The sequence below is a fragment of the Mchenga conophoros genome, linkage group LG9 (genome assembly GCF_057382185.1).
Source record: "Mchenga conophoros isolate Kocher_MC1m ecotype Shallow Benthic linkage group LG9, M_conophoros_male_GT1.1, whole genome shotgun sequence".
NCBI classification, from domain to species: domain Eukaryota; kingdom Metazoa; phylum Chordata; class Actinopteri; order Cichliformes; family Cichlidae; genus Mchenga; species Mchenga conophoros.
The window spans coordinates 13168611-13186799 of NC_140534.1; the positions used below are offsets into that span (position 1 = coordinate 13168611).

The following is an 18189-nucleotide window of genomic DNA, read 5'->3' on the forward strand; positions in this document are numbered from 1 at the left end:
TGAGAAGTTCGGCCATCCAGGAGGGGCTCAGAGTTAGAGCAGCTGCTGCTCCACATCGAAAGGAGCCGGCTGAGGTGGTTCGGGCATCTGACAAGGATGCCTCCTGGGCGCCTCCTGGGTGAGGTATTCTGGGCATGTCCCACCGGGAGGAGGCCCCGGGGCAGACCCAGGAGACGCTGGAGAGATTATATCTCTCGGCTGGCCTGGGAACGCCTTGGTGTTCCCCCGGATAAGCTGGAGGAGGTGGCTGGGGGTGGTCTGGGCCTCTCTGCTTAGGCTGCTGCCCCCGCAACCTGGCCTAGGATAAAGCGGATGAAGATGGATGGATATAAACAGTATGGAGAAGATAACTTGGCATTCGTTAGGGAGGAGCTCATTGAGTGTAAGTATAGAGAGGAGGAATTCCGACCGTGATTTCTCATTCATGTACTCTGCATTGTGCATCGTATTGAGACTGTATATATATGTCCTTGTACCATGATTATTTCTTTTCAGAATAAAGGGCTAAGAAAGAAAATATTTAAGTTGAGTTAAGTGGTAAAAAAAAATTCTTCATAGACACTGGAGTTTTTGGAAAACTTTGGAACGTTGGGATGTTCTTTTTTTTGTTAGATGTTCAGTATAGTAAGCCATGTAAATAATAAATCTTTGATATAATATATATTTTGTCACTACTTATTTTTTTTAAATGAATTGAAAAAATCAATGTGAAGCGTTGTTTGGGAAGCTAAAGAGTGAGCTCTTTTCAGTGGGCTGAGCCATAAGAGAGCTTGAATTATCATCATTACTGCTTCGGTTCACACCAGAGAACTCTGAGTTTATTTAAAAATAATAATATGATAAGTTAACATAAGTCTGTGTTTTCATATATGAGATAACATTTCCTGGGGTGCCAATTTTTTTTTTTCGGGTTTTTTGTCCAGCTCTAGTGAAGTTCACCTCGATGATTACTACTTAAGAATTAAAACATAGATGTGCAACATGTCAAGACTGATTCTTTCTAAGCCCTAGTTTGGCTTGCAAAGGAGTACATTTACACCAAGTGTCAGATTTTGGCTGACATTTAAATGGATTTATGATAAGGGACTCATTAAATAAAAGCGGAAACATTTAAACACATTGAGGAAGCTCGTCAACAGGAAGCTTCTCAGACAAACAAATTCCTGTAATAAAATTACCCAGTCATGTGGTCTGCCATTCTGTGTATTATCACCTCTTGCAATAGCTGCAGCAGTCACATTTGTGGTTGTGTTTATTTGGTTTAAATGACTGATTAACTGATTAACTTGCATTAATGCAGTTATAGCGTTAACATCAATTTAACGAGATTAACGCTGACAGCACTACTTAAAAATAATCAATTTGCACCCTGATGAGACTGAGCTAAAACTTTTCAACGTTTCAGTGTTCTCATAGCGGGTTTGTGATAGGAGAGCACGACTCAGGAGAGGGATAAAAAAAGCAAAGAGTTTTTAATTAGGGAAAATATAACAAAACAAAAATTTGATACAGACAAACAAAGAAGAAGTTCATGAGCATGGCAACATTAACTCATAAAGCAAAATACTGGAAAGCTGAGGCACAACAATAATGCAGAAGACAGGAAATGATGACATAAGCTGCTTAAAATACTATATACCTAATGAGAGAATGAGGAAAGTGGAAAAAAATCAATTTTATTTATAAAGTGAAAAATAACAACTATGGTCACCTCAAGGCACCTTACATTGTAAGGTAGACCCTACAATAATAAACAGGTTACTATGTAAGTGGAGGGACAGGTGAGGTGAATCTAGAGAAAGGTAGGTGGGAGTGGCAGCAACTAAAATGACAGCAGAGTGCATGATGGGAATATAAAAAGCAGACTGACTGAATAAAGAAAGACAGAAAACCAAAAGCATCACAGGTCTGTTTGCTTTAACATTAAAAGATCTAAACAGAGAAAAGTCTCATTGTTTCATCAACGACAGCAGTATTATTGTAATTCTTTCTTTTAATACTTTAAGTACATTTTCCTAATTTTAACAATTTCATTCTTCTAAAATTTTTCCTGTTTCCTATTTTATTTTCACTACAGGAGTAGTGTGCCTTCTCCATAAACATTACTTCTGTATCATTAACTGTAAAATTAAAATGAACACAAATACAAATCAGCTTGATGCGTCACACAAAGAGGTGCAGAAACGTCCCACACAACCACAACTACATCATTGCGCACACATACAAAGAGAGGGATGGATGAAATGCAGTACTTAACTCAATAAATCCAATAACAATATTTAAGGAGCTAACCTGAATGCTACAGCTCAAATTAAGTTATCTTATTTTTGAAAGGAGGATAGCATAGAATAGCATAGAGAATCATTCACTTTGGCAAACATGCCACACACACTGAAAAAAATATGTTGTTGGATTTACTTAATTCAATGGTGGACATTTGTTGCACACAGATGTTTTGCTTTGGCAGCAACTTAAACAATTGAGTTAAATGAACACAATTTATTCATGTTCAATAAACCTGTGCAATTTGTGTTGATAAAATGTGACTTAAACATGTTTTGATGAAGTAATTTGAGCTCTTGGAATATTTTAATCCTTCACAATTTTCTCACTTTATCCCAACACCATTCAATAACTTTTACCCAATACTACTTGGTCACTTAAATACTACATGTTATCTTCAAATTACATTTTGCTATTATATTCTAGTATCAAATACACAATTTTCAAATGGAGGCCTTATAACAGATTGTATTGTTCTCTTCCAAGATGGTTGCTGGTATCCACCAGTAACCTTTCAAAACAAAATGTCTAATTTCACTGCAGTAGGTAAAGAATTAAACTGACATTACTCCTCCACTGAATCTATATAAATCAACAGTTAAATAATGTCAGTTCTTCTGTGTTCTCTGGAATCAATCACAGCAAAGAAATTAGACTGTTTCTTTTGAAAAATGTTGGGAAAGAACAAATCAAAACATTCTATTTAAGGCCTCTGACGTCAAGATTCAATTAAACAACAATTATAACTAAACAATTTGAGGTAATGTTAGTTTCCATTAACATTAAATAAGGTTACTGAATTGGCAAACACCTTCCTATTAACATTACCCATTTTACCCCAATAACTAAAGAAATTAGCACTTGCAGGTCAAAACCTTTATTCAAGAGACGCAAAAATAACATTGATACAGTGACTGTCAAAAATTACAGCACTGATCATACTGTGACATGTTGGTTCAAAACAGCACACTTAGAAATATTCAACGTTCTTTACTCACTGAATGAAACTGAAAATACTATTTCACACGATCCATATGGGATATTTAGACTGTATAACTGTTCACGTTACATCTCTTCACTAGTAAAAGAAAGAAAAAATACAAAGAGAAATTTAAAAATGCTGCCAAACAGACAAACAGAGAACTTGTACAGAGCAAAAGGAAAAACAAACAAGAACAAAAAAACAGCCCTGTCCTCATGGCAGTTGCAGAGTATATAAAAATGAACCCTGCGATCTGTTCCTGGAATTGAGCTTCAAAAATGCAGCAGAACAAGTGTGAGATTTAAATGTCCTCTCACCTAGAGCTGATCACCTTGCATGCATAACAGTGAGCTTTCCTTGCAGGAGCAGTTTTGTCTTAGTTGTGAGCTTTTCTTGAGAGCTGAGTTGCATTCAACTCCATTACCGCCCTTTGAATCACCTCAAAAGTGTAGCAGAGCTGTGATGGGTAACTCATATTGAAGGAATAAAAAAGGTCCAAACAGCATGGCTACTGCAAAGGTCACGTTGTCCAGATCTTGAAGAACTACTATACCCTCGATGATGATGCCAACATCAGAAAAGTCATTGCCTGGCGCATCCTCTGGAGACAGATGTTCATTGTGGTTTTCTCAATCTGTGCAGTAGCCTCAGTCAAGTCCTGGTTAAACACAAAACATTTTTTTAAGATTCCTTTTTAAACTCATCTCTTTTGAATCTACCAGTTCTAATGTTAGAGTAATTTAAACCAATGCAAGCAACATAGTAAATAGCTATAGCCAAAGAGTTGCCTGCCATGCTGCCATTCATGGTCTAACAGAGTTTCTAAGAGAGGGTGAAAAACATAATTTCAAATGCTTTACATTAGTTTTTGTTAGAAAGACACCGGCCCATCAGAAATCCAGGTTATGTCACTCAGAAGATGTTAGAATTTAGACTTTCAGCCCCACAATTTGGTTAGCTGTTGGTCAGTTGGTCTTTTTTTCAAACAAAAGCTAATGTAAATATTGGTGTCTGTGAAGGTTCTCAGTCATCCAGGTCATCGTAGTCAAAGGAGCTTGCAAAGAAAAGCGTCTGGACTTCTTTAAGTTACTTGAAGACGTTTCACCTCTCATCCGAGAAGCTTCTTCAGTTCTAAGGTCAAATGGTGGAGAGTCCCAGATATAAACCTAGTGGGAGTAACCCCCCACAGAGGGACAAAAGGACCCCCTGATGATCCTCTAATCGCCTGAGCCAAGGTGTGAAACTGGGTGTGGGTCCCAATCAGCCAGAGTTTCGGGTGAGTTCATTGTGAAACCTGGCCCCACCTTATCATGTGAATTCCTGAGATCAGATGGCCCAGGATGTGAGTGGGCGTAAATATTGGTGGGATTTTCCTTTGTTCACTAGAATGACAAATTTAAAGTTTTTTCACACTGATGTGACCCCTAATACAGGGGTGGGGTGGGGCCTCAAGGGCCGGCGGCCGAGTTCACTACCAGGCTTCATGTGAACTTCAAATTATTAAAGAGGACTACTGGTCCTAACCAGTGCAATGAGGATCAAGTGGATAACTAAATGCATTTTTAAATGTTGCAAAGCCACAATCTACTCATAAAACACTCACCATGAACTCCTGCACCAAGATGTTGCAATTGTCTTTCACACAGATGCGGAGCACTTTGATGAGGGACTCCGAGCATTAATGTCATCCTTAAGTATTATAACAAAGAAAACAGAGATTTGTGAACTTTTCAGTAGCACAGAAGAAAATGATCCCAGACAAAAACTCTTGACTTTTTAAACCAGTCAACATGCAACACCAGCATCTACAAAGCAATATCAAAAGTTCCTGTTTGACATCAACTTTATGGATATATAGTTTCCAGAACATATATTTTTAAAAAAAGATAAATTTTTCTCAGTGGGCCATTAAATGCATGACGAAAATTATGGCATCCTTTCAGTGGAATCATTACTCACAGGTAATAGTTGACTGTTTCAATGGATGCAGCATAAAAATCTTTTACCGACCTAATGCAATACATATACACTTTGTAGTTAAAGAATTTTAAAGTTCTTACTGTCATCATGGCAGCTACATCCTTTAGCTTTGTGCCCTGTTCCCCTGATCACTTTGCAAACACTTTCAGCAGACTGTCAGAGAGAAACTCAGCTCCGTCAGAAACCTTGACTGTAAAGGCATGGTTGGGATGCACTGGAATGCTGCATTTTATCTGAAATGACATAAAATTATTTTGAAATAACAGCAGGCACTGTGCTTGGTTAATCAGTAATGTTTTGTTGAATAAAAACCGTGTTTCCAGATCTTATGGGATTAAAAAAATCCAAACATGTTTGTTTCTGATTTGCAACACAACAACCCACAAGTTACAACCTCATTTTAGTTCAAGTGTGCATTAATGTGAGTCCAGTAATCACCTTCCTACAATACATACAGGTATAAGTTAAACCTATGGCAGATTTTGGATTTCTGGGTTGTATTAATAGGGTGGTCTATTTGAGTATGCATGCACCTAATAACTATAAAAAATCTATTTTAATTAAGTTACAGAAACCTTAAGCGAAAATAGAATATACTTTCTTACCATAACACCTTGAACCCACAATCCATCAGTTTACTCCTGGTGAAATGCAGAATAGAGGTCGTCTCTCAATGTGCAGCAAAAAAAACAACAACAAAAACAAAAGGACAGCAGGTGAGGGCAGGAGGGGTAGGGATGTAAGCTAGCATAATGCCGCTGATGATATTAGCTAAAGCTGTTCAATGTCCAAAATCTCACTAACACCACGGTGCAGTAAATACACAATGTAACTGAAGAGTCAGTTGGCAAATCTATTCACACAGAAAACCAAATTATGTTATGAGTGCCTCGTAATTAGGTTTAATGTGATATTACGGCTCTTGTGCCAAAGACAAATTCAAATGAAAAAAGCGCCAATTCTTTGACAACAGATAAAACAGCAAATAAGCTAACGGCTCTTTTTTAGCATGTTACATGGCGACACTCTAGACGTTTAACTACATTTGGCTGAAATATGGTAAATATTAATTCAAAAAAATCAAGACATACCAAAAAACGTAGAGTTGGCTGCTCGACTTGACTGAGATGGATGCCTTTTTTAAACCACGATCCAAAGCCCGCGAGATGAAATCACGCGTGGTTTCACGAGATTTAATGTTGCTATCTTATTGACTTACTTCACCTGAACATGATATGAACAATTTAATACACCCTTTCTGCATATCATGTAGTTTTTACACTATATAGTTACATTTAACTTTAAAACATGAGACAATTGTGTTAAATACATGCGAGATGCTTACATAAATCCAAGAGATGGCCAGTCCCTTTTTTTCAGTGCAGGTCAGTCATGTGGAGCAGCATAACATGTGATGGAAAAGTCCTGTTCGCTCTCATCGCTCTTCAACTGCTGTACAAGTATTTTTGCAACATCTACCACACAGAGAAAAGCACACTGCTCCATCTGCTGGCTGTTTAATGACTTTTCACCAAAACCCTTCAGGCAGGGAACAACTCTCATGAAACCATCCTGCCTAAAGAAGTGAAGAAAAAAAGAAAGTAATGCTCATTTTTTAAATGAGCATTTTTTGGGGGGTCCCATTTAAGCCATACTATGATCTCTGAGTGATTTAGTCAGCCTTTCATAAACATACATGAACACTCTAATCAAATTCAGAGCACTCAAATTCAGTCGCACTGCATTACATCACAGTATTTGTTGAAATGTTACATGGTGCCTGATATTGTGTAATCCTTTGCTTTCTTAAAGACATTTGCTGCAAAAACAAATACAAAAATATACAACATCTGTTTAGTAATTCATTAGGATGCATAAGTACAGTTTTTGAGAAGGAAAATTTCCTGTAGTCCCAGAGTGCAGCTTAATGGCCGTTTTCCCAACACTCAAACCTATATCATTTGGCTCTGATAGAAAATAAATCTACCTAAATCAGTCAACATCATGTAGAAAGCTCTGTGTCTTCATGCTTCCTCTTTACACACTGAATGAAGAACTGAAGCAGATGGCACTGAAATCCAAAAAGTGACATCAAAGATGGATATGAAGAGCTTTTTAACTCTTCAAAACAAACAACACATTGTCACATTGATTTAACTCAACATTAAAACAAAACAAAAGAAGAAATGAAACAACAGATAAGACAATAATAAAGAATGAATGCTTTTCTTGAGTTTTTCCCCCTTTCTAGTAACCCAACGCTGAAAGGATTTACATTTTTTTTTCACTTATCCAGTTTTAATGGCTAAAAATACATTTTTAAGAAAGTATTAAAGATAACATTACTGAGCACTTCCCGTTTTCAGCAGTCAGAGCCAAAGTCTGTACATGCCATGTAAATTACATTATATTTATGTTATAGTAACAAAGACAACACTGGACCATATGATAAAATATGTTAAATACTTAAATAAGATGAATTCACCAACAATTGAACATAATGGATAGTCATTTTTTATTGATTAAACCAAAACATTGCAATATGCAAAAACCCCCAAACAAAACCCTTTTTGGAATGGATGAATGGACCGGTGGCGAACAGATAAAAATAGTCTAACCTTTAACTATTTTTCACATAGATTCACATTGAATTTTTCTGTTTCTGGTTTCCTGTTTTCTCGACAGTTCAGAAGCCCAGACTCTGTAAGTTCTTAGTTTTCCAAAAATAAACTGTTAAATTGTTTCTGGTGTCTGAGTCGTGCATTTGGGTTCATATTTACTGGGATTATGACAGAGTGATCTGCCCAAACATTAGCTGTACACACAGCTGTTACACATTAGTGTTCTGAAGTACTAGCAGAGTCACAGGTTGTTAGTTGAGCACTGATGTCCAGACTAGCTGAACAGTGCTACACAAAGACAGAAATGCACTTCTGCACTGAAACTGACCCAAGCATTGCCTGAGCACAAATCCAATGATTACCAAAACCAGTTCATTGTAGAGTTTAAAAAGGTTTTTGATTTTGCTCTCTAAGAGAGTGAGGCTGCTAAATGCCTCTTTAATTCACAGCAGCTTAGTGGAATTTTAATTTGAATGCCATGTTCAGGTAGTGGGGAACAAAAGGTTTTGCACTGAACATTTTTGCATTATGCTGTAACTACCCTGGCAGTGAAAACTGATAACTATACATGGAAAGGCCAGAGAAAGACACTCCTATTGCGTGCATTTCCATTTCCTCTTTGCCTTTCCAACTCTCCAGGAGAACATTTAGATTACCCGATGCAGATCGGCAGTGTTAAACTTACCCTGGAGAAGCCAAAAGAAAATGCCCACCAGCATGAATGGGAATACTGGTTTGTGGTTCCAGTGCTGCATTTTAGACATCTGGGAACTCAGATGTTGGAACTTGGACTGATGTGTATCTGGAGTGATGCAGCATAACACTTCTAAAAAACACGTTAACGGATAGAGCCTGATCAATGCTCTGCGTATGGCTTATTTAGTGAGACAAAATACAGAACAATGGTAGTTCAGATTCAAAGTTTACAGTTTTAATTCTGTTTAGATTCAGTGCTGCCATCTTGACCTGTTAGTTCAAGGGGCGTGCCACAAAAACAATTTGGAAGCAGAACTTCAAAAATGCAACTGACAAAATCAAACAAAAGCTCACACAGCGTAGCAGCATGCAAATACTTTAGGAACATAATAACTTAAAATATACTTTTAAAAAAAGCGACAGTATGTTGAGGTTTTAAGTTTTAGTTTTGCAGAACAGCATCTGCTGTTGTGTAAAACTAGTTCCTTGTTGGAGTGCTGCAATTTCTCACTTACTCATTTAGTCACATTTGCCATGAACACAGTTAATCATCTGAAAACAGCTGTGTAAAGTTAGCATGGAAAATAGGACATAAAAAAGCCATGGAATGGGATTTTAGTTGTTTTACTTCACTGAACTGTAGGCAGTGAAAATGACACATTTACAGGCACCATGTGTGTATTTCTATGTTAATGTAAAATTATTTCACAACAGTTCTCATTTTTTCTTCACCTCAGCGTAGAGTTCCTCTTGGCCGTGAGCCCTTTGTTTTAAGCTTTTTTCTCGCTTTTTGATCTGTGCGTACACCGTATGCTGCTGCTGTCCACTGTCCCGCACTGAGTTAGACGATGCATCATATGCCAGTGTGGAGAAGCTGATCTCTCCATAATGGATGTTTTCTTCCTCTTCTTCCTTTTTACTTGCTGGTTCATCAACCTTCTGCTCTTCATCTATTTGAATCTATAGAGTTAAAAAACAGAAAGCTCGGTGAATTAGATTCATTCTTATTCATGTTTTATTAAATAAATAGACTGCTCTGATGAAGTTACTGCTGTAATCGCCAAAACATTCAAGTAACCCTGCAGCCAGAATTTTTTTTCTTTGTAATTTCCTTACCAGAATCTGTTGTTGAGTTTGTTGCTTTGACTTTAACGACCTGGAAGACACAAGAGGCAGTAAATAATTATCTCTGTGTATGTTAAATATATGTGAACAAAGTTAAGCTTGAAACAGAAATTTTTAATGTGTAGCTAAAATATCTGTGAGAGTAGCTAATTGTGTTTTTCTGCTTTGATGTGTGATACTTACCAAACAAAGATGATCAAGCAGAGGAGAATTATAAGTAAGAGTACAATGATCCCAATGATTACTCCAGGAAGTAGCCACAGTGTGTCTCCTAAAGAAAAACAAAGGTTACTACCTGAAGTTATTTTTAAAGTTTGGAGTTTGAATGGATAAAAAGAAACAGGAGCATGTAACACATGAGTGGCTTTTACCTCCAACAGTCACGTTAATCTCTGCTGATGTCTGATTACCCAGATCATTAGTGGCCACACAGTAATAAACTCCTCCATCTGTTACATTGAAGCTGTAAATCTCTCCTTCAGATACTTTCACAGCTCCATCTCTGCTCTTCTTGAACCAGGTGAAGTTGCTGACTGGAGGTTTGGCTCTGCTGGAGCAGGTCAGGTTCACCCAGCTGCCTGCTGACACCAAACCTGATGGACTGATGGATGCTGAGGTGTCTTTAGGAGCATCTGGAGAAAAAGATTGACAGAAATCACCATTATTCATTCTAAACAGTGGACCTCCCAATGAATCAAATGCTATGTTGACAGGATCCAACTACAAATTCTGATTTTCTTACATGAAACACTGAGAGTCTCTTCTGTCTCTGCTGTCTTGGTGTCTTTTCCTTGGTTCACAGGATATCTGGCAGAGCAGTTGATCTTCTTTCCATCATGTGTGTCTGACAGAGTGATGTTCTGCTGGATTTTAGTTGTAAAGCTTCCATCTGTGTTTTCCTCTGTTTTGTTGTGAGAGTCTTGTTGGAGATTCCAGGTGAGTTGAGGAGGGGAGTGTGGACAGGGAGTGAGAGCTGAGCAGGTTATAGTGACAGACTCCTTCTCCTTCAGATCACCTGGGATTGTAATATTGGGCCTCCAAGGAGAATCTGTGGTTTCACATCACAGACATATTAACACTACAGAGCACACTGCAGTTTATACCAGTGTTTAAAATCTCTAAACCACTCATCTTATCTTAAATTTACATATAACTTTATTAATTTCATAAAGTCATGATTTATTGAGTATTTATTTATTAAAGTATTTTTTTTAGCTTAATAATAAAACATTCGACCAATATTAAACTGTATTCTGGGACAATCATTATGACTGAAATGTAATATTTCTTCAACAAATGCTGATGAAACTTAACTGAAGGCAAGTCAAATAAACCCAATAAAGTAAAAATATAATTCTAATAAAAAACTCAAAATCACTCACCTCTGACTGTTATTTGAAGAGGATCACAAGAAGCTGTTGCTTTGAATGGTTCTCTCTCTACTCTGAAGAAGTATGTGTCTGTGTATGTGGTGATTAAATTACAAAACAGAGTGGTGCAGTCTCTCTGACTCAGGTTCCCAGTAATACTCATTGGATAGATGTTAACTGCTGCACTACTGTTGAAGATCACATTGTTTGGATTACCGCCAAATTGGGATTGATTTTTAATCCACACTCCAATAATTTTTCTTGTGCTGATAAATTTCTGTTCTTCTTTGGGTCTGAAGCTACATGGGATTTGCAAACAAGATCCACTCAGTGCTTCCAGCTTCTTTGATGCATTTATGAAGACTGCTGCTTCATCAGGACATTGTGCCAAAGCACCTGTAAACACAGTGTCACAACTAACCTATTAATTAATTAATTTTATTACAAACATTAACTTGTCTTATTTTAATTTGTCCTCCATAGGACTTAAGATGTAAACTTTAATCAAAGTACTCCTAAAATTAAATAATTGTTTATGTAAAATTAAATTTATAATAGATCATCCAGAAGTGACAGTCACATTTTCACCATTTGCCCTTTTTGATTAATGATGCTAAATTACATAGTTGTTGCTTGAAATATAATCTATTGTAACATGAACAACATGTCTTTGATTCTGTTGGTAACAAAAAGTATTTCAATTACCTGTCAGACTATGAACAGTATGAAAAAACAAAGCTTTATCTCCATCAGCCTTTTAATTTTGTTCCTTAAAGCTGATAATGATTTAAATGAATCCAATAATGCCTTTATAGTGAACAAACAGCTCACCTGAAACAAAGAGGACCATCAGTAACATGCCGACTATCACCATGTTCACACACAGCTCAGGAGAGGTTTTTACAGTGAACATAATTTCTTAACCAGAATTACAGGGGAACACATCGCCTAACTGTTTTTGGAATAAGGAAGCACAGAAGAGGACATACTGTTTAAGAAAGTGCAATGTCAGTTTGCTTGATCGTATTTGCTATAGGTGTTGAGAAATATTCTGCGGAAGTACAATCAGTTTGCTAATATCCTGTGATAGAGGAAGTCAGGCGATAGATTTTTAAAGTTTAAAATTACCTGTCAAAATAACCCACACACGCAAATACTTTTCACTACAGTTTTTTTTAATTGGTTTGGTACTATTTTCATAACTAAAGTGTGCATTTTCAAATCTCTCAGTACAAAACTCACATTTGATCACATTTGTAACACCACTAGTCATTCTTTCAAATCTGATGTCATGAGTTCATTGTATTTGCACATATTTTCATTCCACTTAATCATTGTTGCAGAACATATGATCATTGTGATATATTCTGAGAACATTTGCTTTAATCACCCAAACAAAACAGTGAGATCTTTTTTCAACTTAGTACTTATACCAATCATTTCAGTCAGGAGCAAATAATACAAGGTAAGCGTTTCAAATTGTCCTTGGTGATGAATGAGTGTAACTGAACTGTAAAACTTTACACAGCAAATATTACACTTATGTTCAGGCATAACAAAAAAAAAAAAAAAAAAAAAAAAAAAAAAAAAAATATATATATATATATATATATATATATATATATATATATATATATATATAAAAACACCCAGCACGCCCCTGCGGGCGGTTTATCCTTCAAGCTCGGGTCCTCTACCAGAGGCCTGGGAGCTTGAGGGTCCTGCGCAGTATCTTAGCTGTTCCCAGGACTGCGCTCTTCTGGACAGAGATCTCCGATGTTGTTCCCGGGATCTGCTGGAGCCACTCGCCTAGCTTGGGAGTCACCGCACCTAGTGTTCCGATTACCACGGGGACCACTGTTACCTTCACCCTCCACATCCTCTCGAGCTCTTCTCTGAGACCTTGGTATTTCTCCAGCTTCTCGTGTTCCTTCTTCCTGATATTGCTGTCATTCGGAACCGCTACATCGATCACTACGGCCGTCTTCTTCTGTTTGTCTACTACCACTATGTTCGGTTGGTTAGCCACCACCATTTTGTCCGTCTGTGTCTGGAAGTCCCACAGGATCTTAGCTCGGTCATTCTCCACCACCCTTGGGGGCATCTCCCATTTTGACCTCGGGACTTCCAGGTTATACTCGGCACAGATGTTCCTGTACACTATGCCGGCCACTTGGTTATGGCGTTCCATGTATGCCTTGCCTGCTAGCATCTTGCACCCTGCTGTTATGTGCTGGATTGTCTCTGGGGCATCTTTACACAGCCTGCACCTGGGGTCTTGCCTGGTGTGATAGACCCCAGCCTCTATGGATCTTGTACTCAGAGCTTGTTCTTGTGCTGCCATGATTAGTGCCTCTGTGCTGTCTTTCAGTCCAGCTTTGTCCAGCCACTGGTAGGATTTCTGGATATCAGCCACCTCCTCTATCTGCCGGTGGTACATACCGTGCAGGGGCCTGTCCTTCCATGATGGTTCCTCGTCTCCCTCCTCTTTCTTGGGTTTCTGCTGCCTGAGGTATTCACTGAGCACTCAGTCAATTGGGGCCGTCTTCCAAATGTATTCTTGGATTTTCGTTGTCTCATCCTGGACTGTGGTGCTGACACTCACCAGTCCCAGGCCCCCTTCCTTCCGCTTAGTGTACAGCCTCAGGGTGCTGGACTTGGGGTGAAACCCTCCATGCATGGTAAGGAGCTTTCTTGTCTTTATGTCAGTGGCTTCTATCTCCTCCTTTGGCCAGCCTATTACCCCAGCAGGGTACCTGATCACGGGCAGGGCGTACGTGTTGATGGCCCGGATCTTGTTCTTACCGTTCAGCTGACTCCTCAGGACTTGCCTGACCCTCTGCAGGTACTTGGTGGTTGCAGCCTTTCTATCGGCCTCTTCATGGTTCCCATTTGCCTGCAGGATCCCCAGGTACTTGTAACTGTCCTCTATGTCTGCAATGTTGCCTTCTGGTAGTTCAATCCCCTCAGTTCTGACTACCTTCCCTCTCTTTGTTAGCATTCGACTACACTTCTCCAGTCCGAATGACATTCCAGTGTCATTGCTGTATAGCCTGGTAGTGTGGATCAGTGAATCGATGTCTCGTTCACTCTTGGCATACAGCTTGATGTCATCCATGTACAGGAGGTGGCTGACAACTGCTCCGTTCCGCAGTTGGTATCTGTAGCCAGTCTTGTTAATGATCTCACTGAGAGGGTTCAGGCCTATGCAGAACAGCAGTGGGGACAGAGCATCTCCTTGGTAGATCCCGCACTTAATGGTGACTTGTGCTATGGGCTTGGAGTTGGCCTCTAGTGTTGTACGCCACATCCCCATTGAGTTCCTGATGAAGGCTCTTAGGGTCCCATTGATCTTGTACAATTCTAAGCATTCCAGTATCCAGCTGTGGGGCATTGAGTCATAGGCCTTCACAGGTTGGTCAGTCTGGTCTTGCAGTCTCGGCTGACTGTTCTGTCTACCAGTAGCTGGTGTTTTGCGCCTCTGGTATTCTTGCCAATCCCTTTCTGTGCCCCGCTCATGTATTGACCCATGTGCCTGTTCATCTTAGCCGATATGATGCCTGACAGGAGCTTCCATGTAGTACTGAGGCAGGTTATTGGTCGGTAGTTGGATGGGACCGGTCCCTTCTTGGGGTCCTTGGGGATCAGGACCGTTCGACCTTCGGTTAGCCATTCCGGGTGTCTCTCGTTAACTAGCAGCTGGTTCATTTGTGCTGCCAGACGCTCGTGGAGTGCAGTCAGCTTCTTCAGCCAGTAGGCGTGAACCATGTCGGGCCCTGGTGCAGGGTTTTAATAGTTTTGCAATTTTCATTAGTTTTTATTTTTATTTAGTTTTGACTTCAGATTTTCAATTTTATATCAGTTTTAATTAGTTTTTACCAATTGTTTGCTAGTTTAGTTTAGTTTTTATTTTTTTGAAAATCCTTAGTTTCAGTTTAGTTTTGATTAGTTTCAGTTATAGTTTTAGTTGTGTTTGCAATAATTAACTGTAACAAAATCCCAGTTTCATCATATCAGTCATTCTCTTCTGCTTATCCTTGGGTATGTTGCTATTCCAGCTACCATACCCTGCACCCTGTACAGGTCGCCTGTCTGTCGCAGGGCTAACACGCAGAGACAGACAACTCACATTCCCACCTATGGGTTCTTTAAATAAATAAATAAATAAAGGCAGATGAACAACCATTGATACCAGGCAACTATAAAATGTATATCTTGGCTCCAATGAGACTATTAACTCTTGCAGCACCGGATGTTCATAATTTTGGTTCAAGTGAATTGATAAACTTTTTGAAGACAATTGACTCACACAGTTATGTAGATATCCCAGTCCTGTTGTCTCGGGATGCATCACGCTGCCTTGCCTGGGGTTAGCGTCTGTTTTTGGGGATGAGGGTTGAGTGTGCTCCCTTACCTTCTCAAGGTAAGCTAAGTTAGCCTTCTTGTGCAAGCTTTTCAAGCGCACTTTAAGGTTTGTGGGATTTTTTGCCCTTTAGAAATGTCCCTCATAATTTGTCTCTTTCCACTACAAGACACTTGCTTTATCCAAAACACAGTCATATTCAAAGTAATCCCAAATTGGACTCTGGCGCTTTCTCCCGACTTTTCCTGACATGATTCTGCGCTTGGACGGAGCAGCAACACAGACGACTCGACTAACGTACTGGCCACCTGCTGGCATAATGAGACAGCAAGAAAAAAATCTGGAAACTAAACTTCATTTTCACCTTTGACTATTGTATGACACGCACACATCAATGAAAACTAAACGCATTTTTGATATAAATTCAGTTAATTTTAGTTAGTTTTGTGAACACTCATTACAGTTTTAGTTAGTTTTCCTTTTTTTGTTTTTATTTTTATTTCCGTTAACGAAAATGTTTTTTCACTTCTAGTTTTCGTTATTTCGTTAGTTTTCGTTAACGATAATAACCTTGCCCTGGTGCTGTCCAACTCTTCATACTGGAGACCCTTTATTGGATATCTGCCATTGTGATGGTTACTGGACCCTGTTCAGGGAGGTCGCTATGGTCTGCCCTCAGATCCACTAGCCACTGAGCATTGCCGTTATGGGTTGCATCCTTCTCCCATATGCTCTTCCAGTATTGCTCCGTCTCCAGCCTTGGTGGTGCTGTTCTCTTATTGTTCCCTTGCCACTGACAGTACACCTTTGCTGGTTCTGTGGAGAACAGCTGGTTTATTCTCCTGCCTTCTATCTCTCTGGTGTACCTTCTCAAGCAGCTGGCCAAGGCTGTGAGTCTTTGCTTGGCAGTTTTCAAGGCCTCAGGTATGGACAGTTTGCTGTATTTCTTATGCACCTTCTTTGCCGCACCTTTCTGCAACTCCGTTAGTTGGCTAACCTCCTACTTTGATCTTGCCCTCTAGCCTCCTTCTCCATGGAGGGTACTGCCCCTTGTGGCTGTTCAAGGCTCACTGATCACTGCTGCCGTATTGTACGTCAGCTTGTTAGTGTCGGTAATCGTGGTTGTAGGTATCGTCCGTAGTGCTGCATTAACATCATCTAGCAGACCTTCTGAGGGTACTTCACGTAATCTTTGTAACCGGCTACGGGGGATCCAGGTTTCAAGCTTGGCCATGATCCTATTTTTCAGGTCAGTTCCTCTCGCACTCAACGATCCTTCTCCTATCGCACTTGGGGCTATGTACCCAATCTCGGGTAGGGGTGATGATATCTCCCCCCTGACCTGGCGTCCGGACTCCTCCTTGCCGTAGCATTTATGTTGTACCTCGTCAATCTCTAGCTGTGATAGCAGTCCCTTCTTTCGAATGTTGGAACACTGTTGGAATATATATATATATATATATATATATATATATATATATATATATATATACATACATACATACACATATATATACATACACATATATATATACAGTGGGGCAAAAAAGTATTTAGTCAGCCACCGATTGTGCAAGTTCCCCCACTTAAAATGATGACAGAGGTCAGTAATTTGTACCAGAGGTACACTTCAACTGTGAGAGACAGAATGTGAAAAAAAAATCCATGAATCCACATGGTAGGATTTGTAAAGAATTTATTCGTAAATCAGGGTGGAAAATAAGTATTTGGTCACCTCAAACAAGGAAAATCTCTGGCTCTCACAGACCTGTAACGTCTTCTGTAAGAAGCTTTTCTGTCCCCCACTTGTTACCTGTATGAATGGCACCTGTTTGAACTCATCATCTGTATAAAAGACACCTGTCCACAGCCTCAAACAGTCAGACTCCAAACTCCGCCATGGCCAAGACCAAAGAGCTTTCGAAGGACACCAGGAAAAGTATTGTAGACCTGCACCAGACTGGGAAGAGTGAATCTACAATAGGCAAGCAGCTTGGTGTGAAAAAATCAACTGTGGGAGCAATCATCAGCAAATGGAAGACATACAAGACCACTGATAATCTCCCTCGATCTGGGGCTCCACGCAAGATCTCATCCCGTGGGGTCAAAATGATCATGACAACGGTGAGCAAAGATCCCAGAACCACACGGGGGGACCTGGTGAATGACCTGCAGAGAGCTGGGACCAAAGTAACAAAGGTCACCATCAGTAACACACTACAACGGCAGGGAATCAAATCCCGCAGTGCCAGACGTGTTCCGCTGCTGAAGCCAGTGCATGTCCAGGCCCGTCTGAAGTTTGCCAGAGAGCACATGGATGATACAGCAGAGGATTGGGAGAATGTCATGTGGTCAGATGAAACCAAAGTAGAACTTTTGGTATAAACTCAACTCGTCGTGTTTGGAGGAAGAAGAATACTGAGTTGCATCCCAAGAACACCATACCTACTGTGAAGCATGGGGGTGGAAACATCATGCTATGGGGCTGTTTTTCTGCCAAGGGGACAGGACGACTGATCCGTGTTAAGGACAGAATGAATGGGGCCATGTATCGTGAGATTTTGAGCCAAAACCTCCTTCCATCAGTGAGAACTTTGAAGATGAAACGAGGCTGGGTCTTCCAACATGACAATTATCCAAAACACACCGCCCGGGCAACAAAGGAGTGGCTCCGTAAGAAGCATTTGAAAGTCCTGGAGTGGCCTAGCCAGTCTCCAGACCTCAACCCCATAGAAAATCTGTGGCGGGAGTTGAAAGTCCGTGTTCCTC

General features: G+C 39.7%; 1 protein-coding gene and 1 long non-coding RNA gene across 2 annotated transcripts; both read right to left on the minus strand.

The window, feature by feature from the left end:
• Positions 1-3114: 3114 nt before the first annotated feature.
• Positions 3115-6488, minus strand: LOC146566942 (uncharacterized). The gene is made up of 4 exons (XR_014893752.1): positions 5851-6488; positions 5326-5478; positions 4869-4954; positions 3115-3923 (listed from the first exon to the last, which is right to left on the minus strand). It is a non-coding gene; the product is annotated as an uncharacterized LOC146566942 (long non-coding RNA).
• Positions 6489-8382: 1894 nt separating this feature from the next.
• Positions 8383-11998, minus strand: LOC146566943 (sialic acid-binding Ig-like lectin 13). The gene is made up of 8 exons (XM_085286550.1): positions 11889-11998; positions 11070-11453; positions 10430-10735; positions 10059-10319; positions 9871-9958; positions 9679-9718; positions 9295-9522; positions 8383-8692 (listed from the first exon to the last, which is right to left on the minus strand). The coding sequence occupies exons 1-8, from the start codon at positions 11968-11970 to the stop codon at positions 8639-8641; spliced, it is 1443 nt and encodes a 480-aa protein (XP_085142676.1). The 5' UTR covers positions 11971-11998; the 3' UTR covers positions 8383-8638.
• Between the last annotated feature and the right edge of the window lie 6191 nt (positions 11999-18189).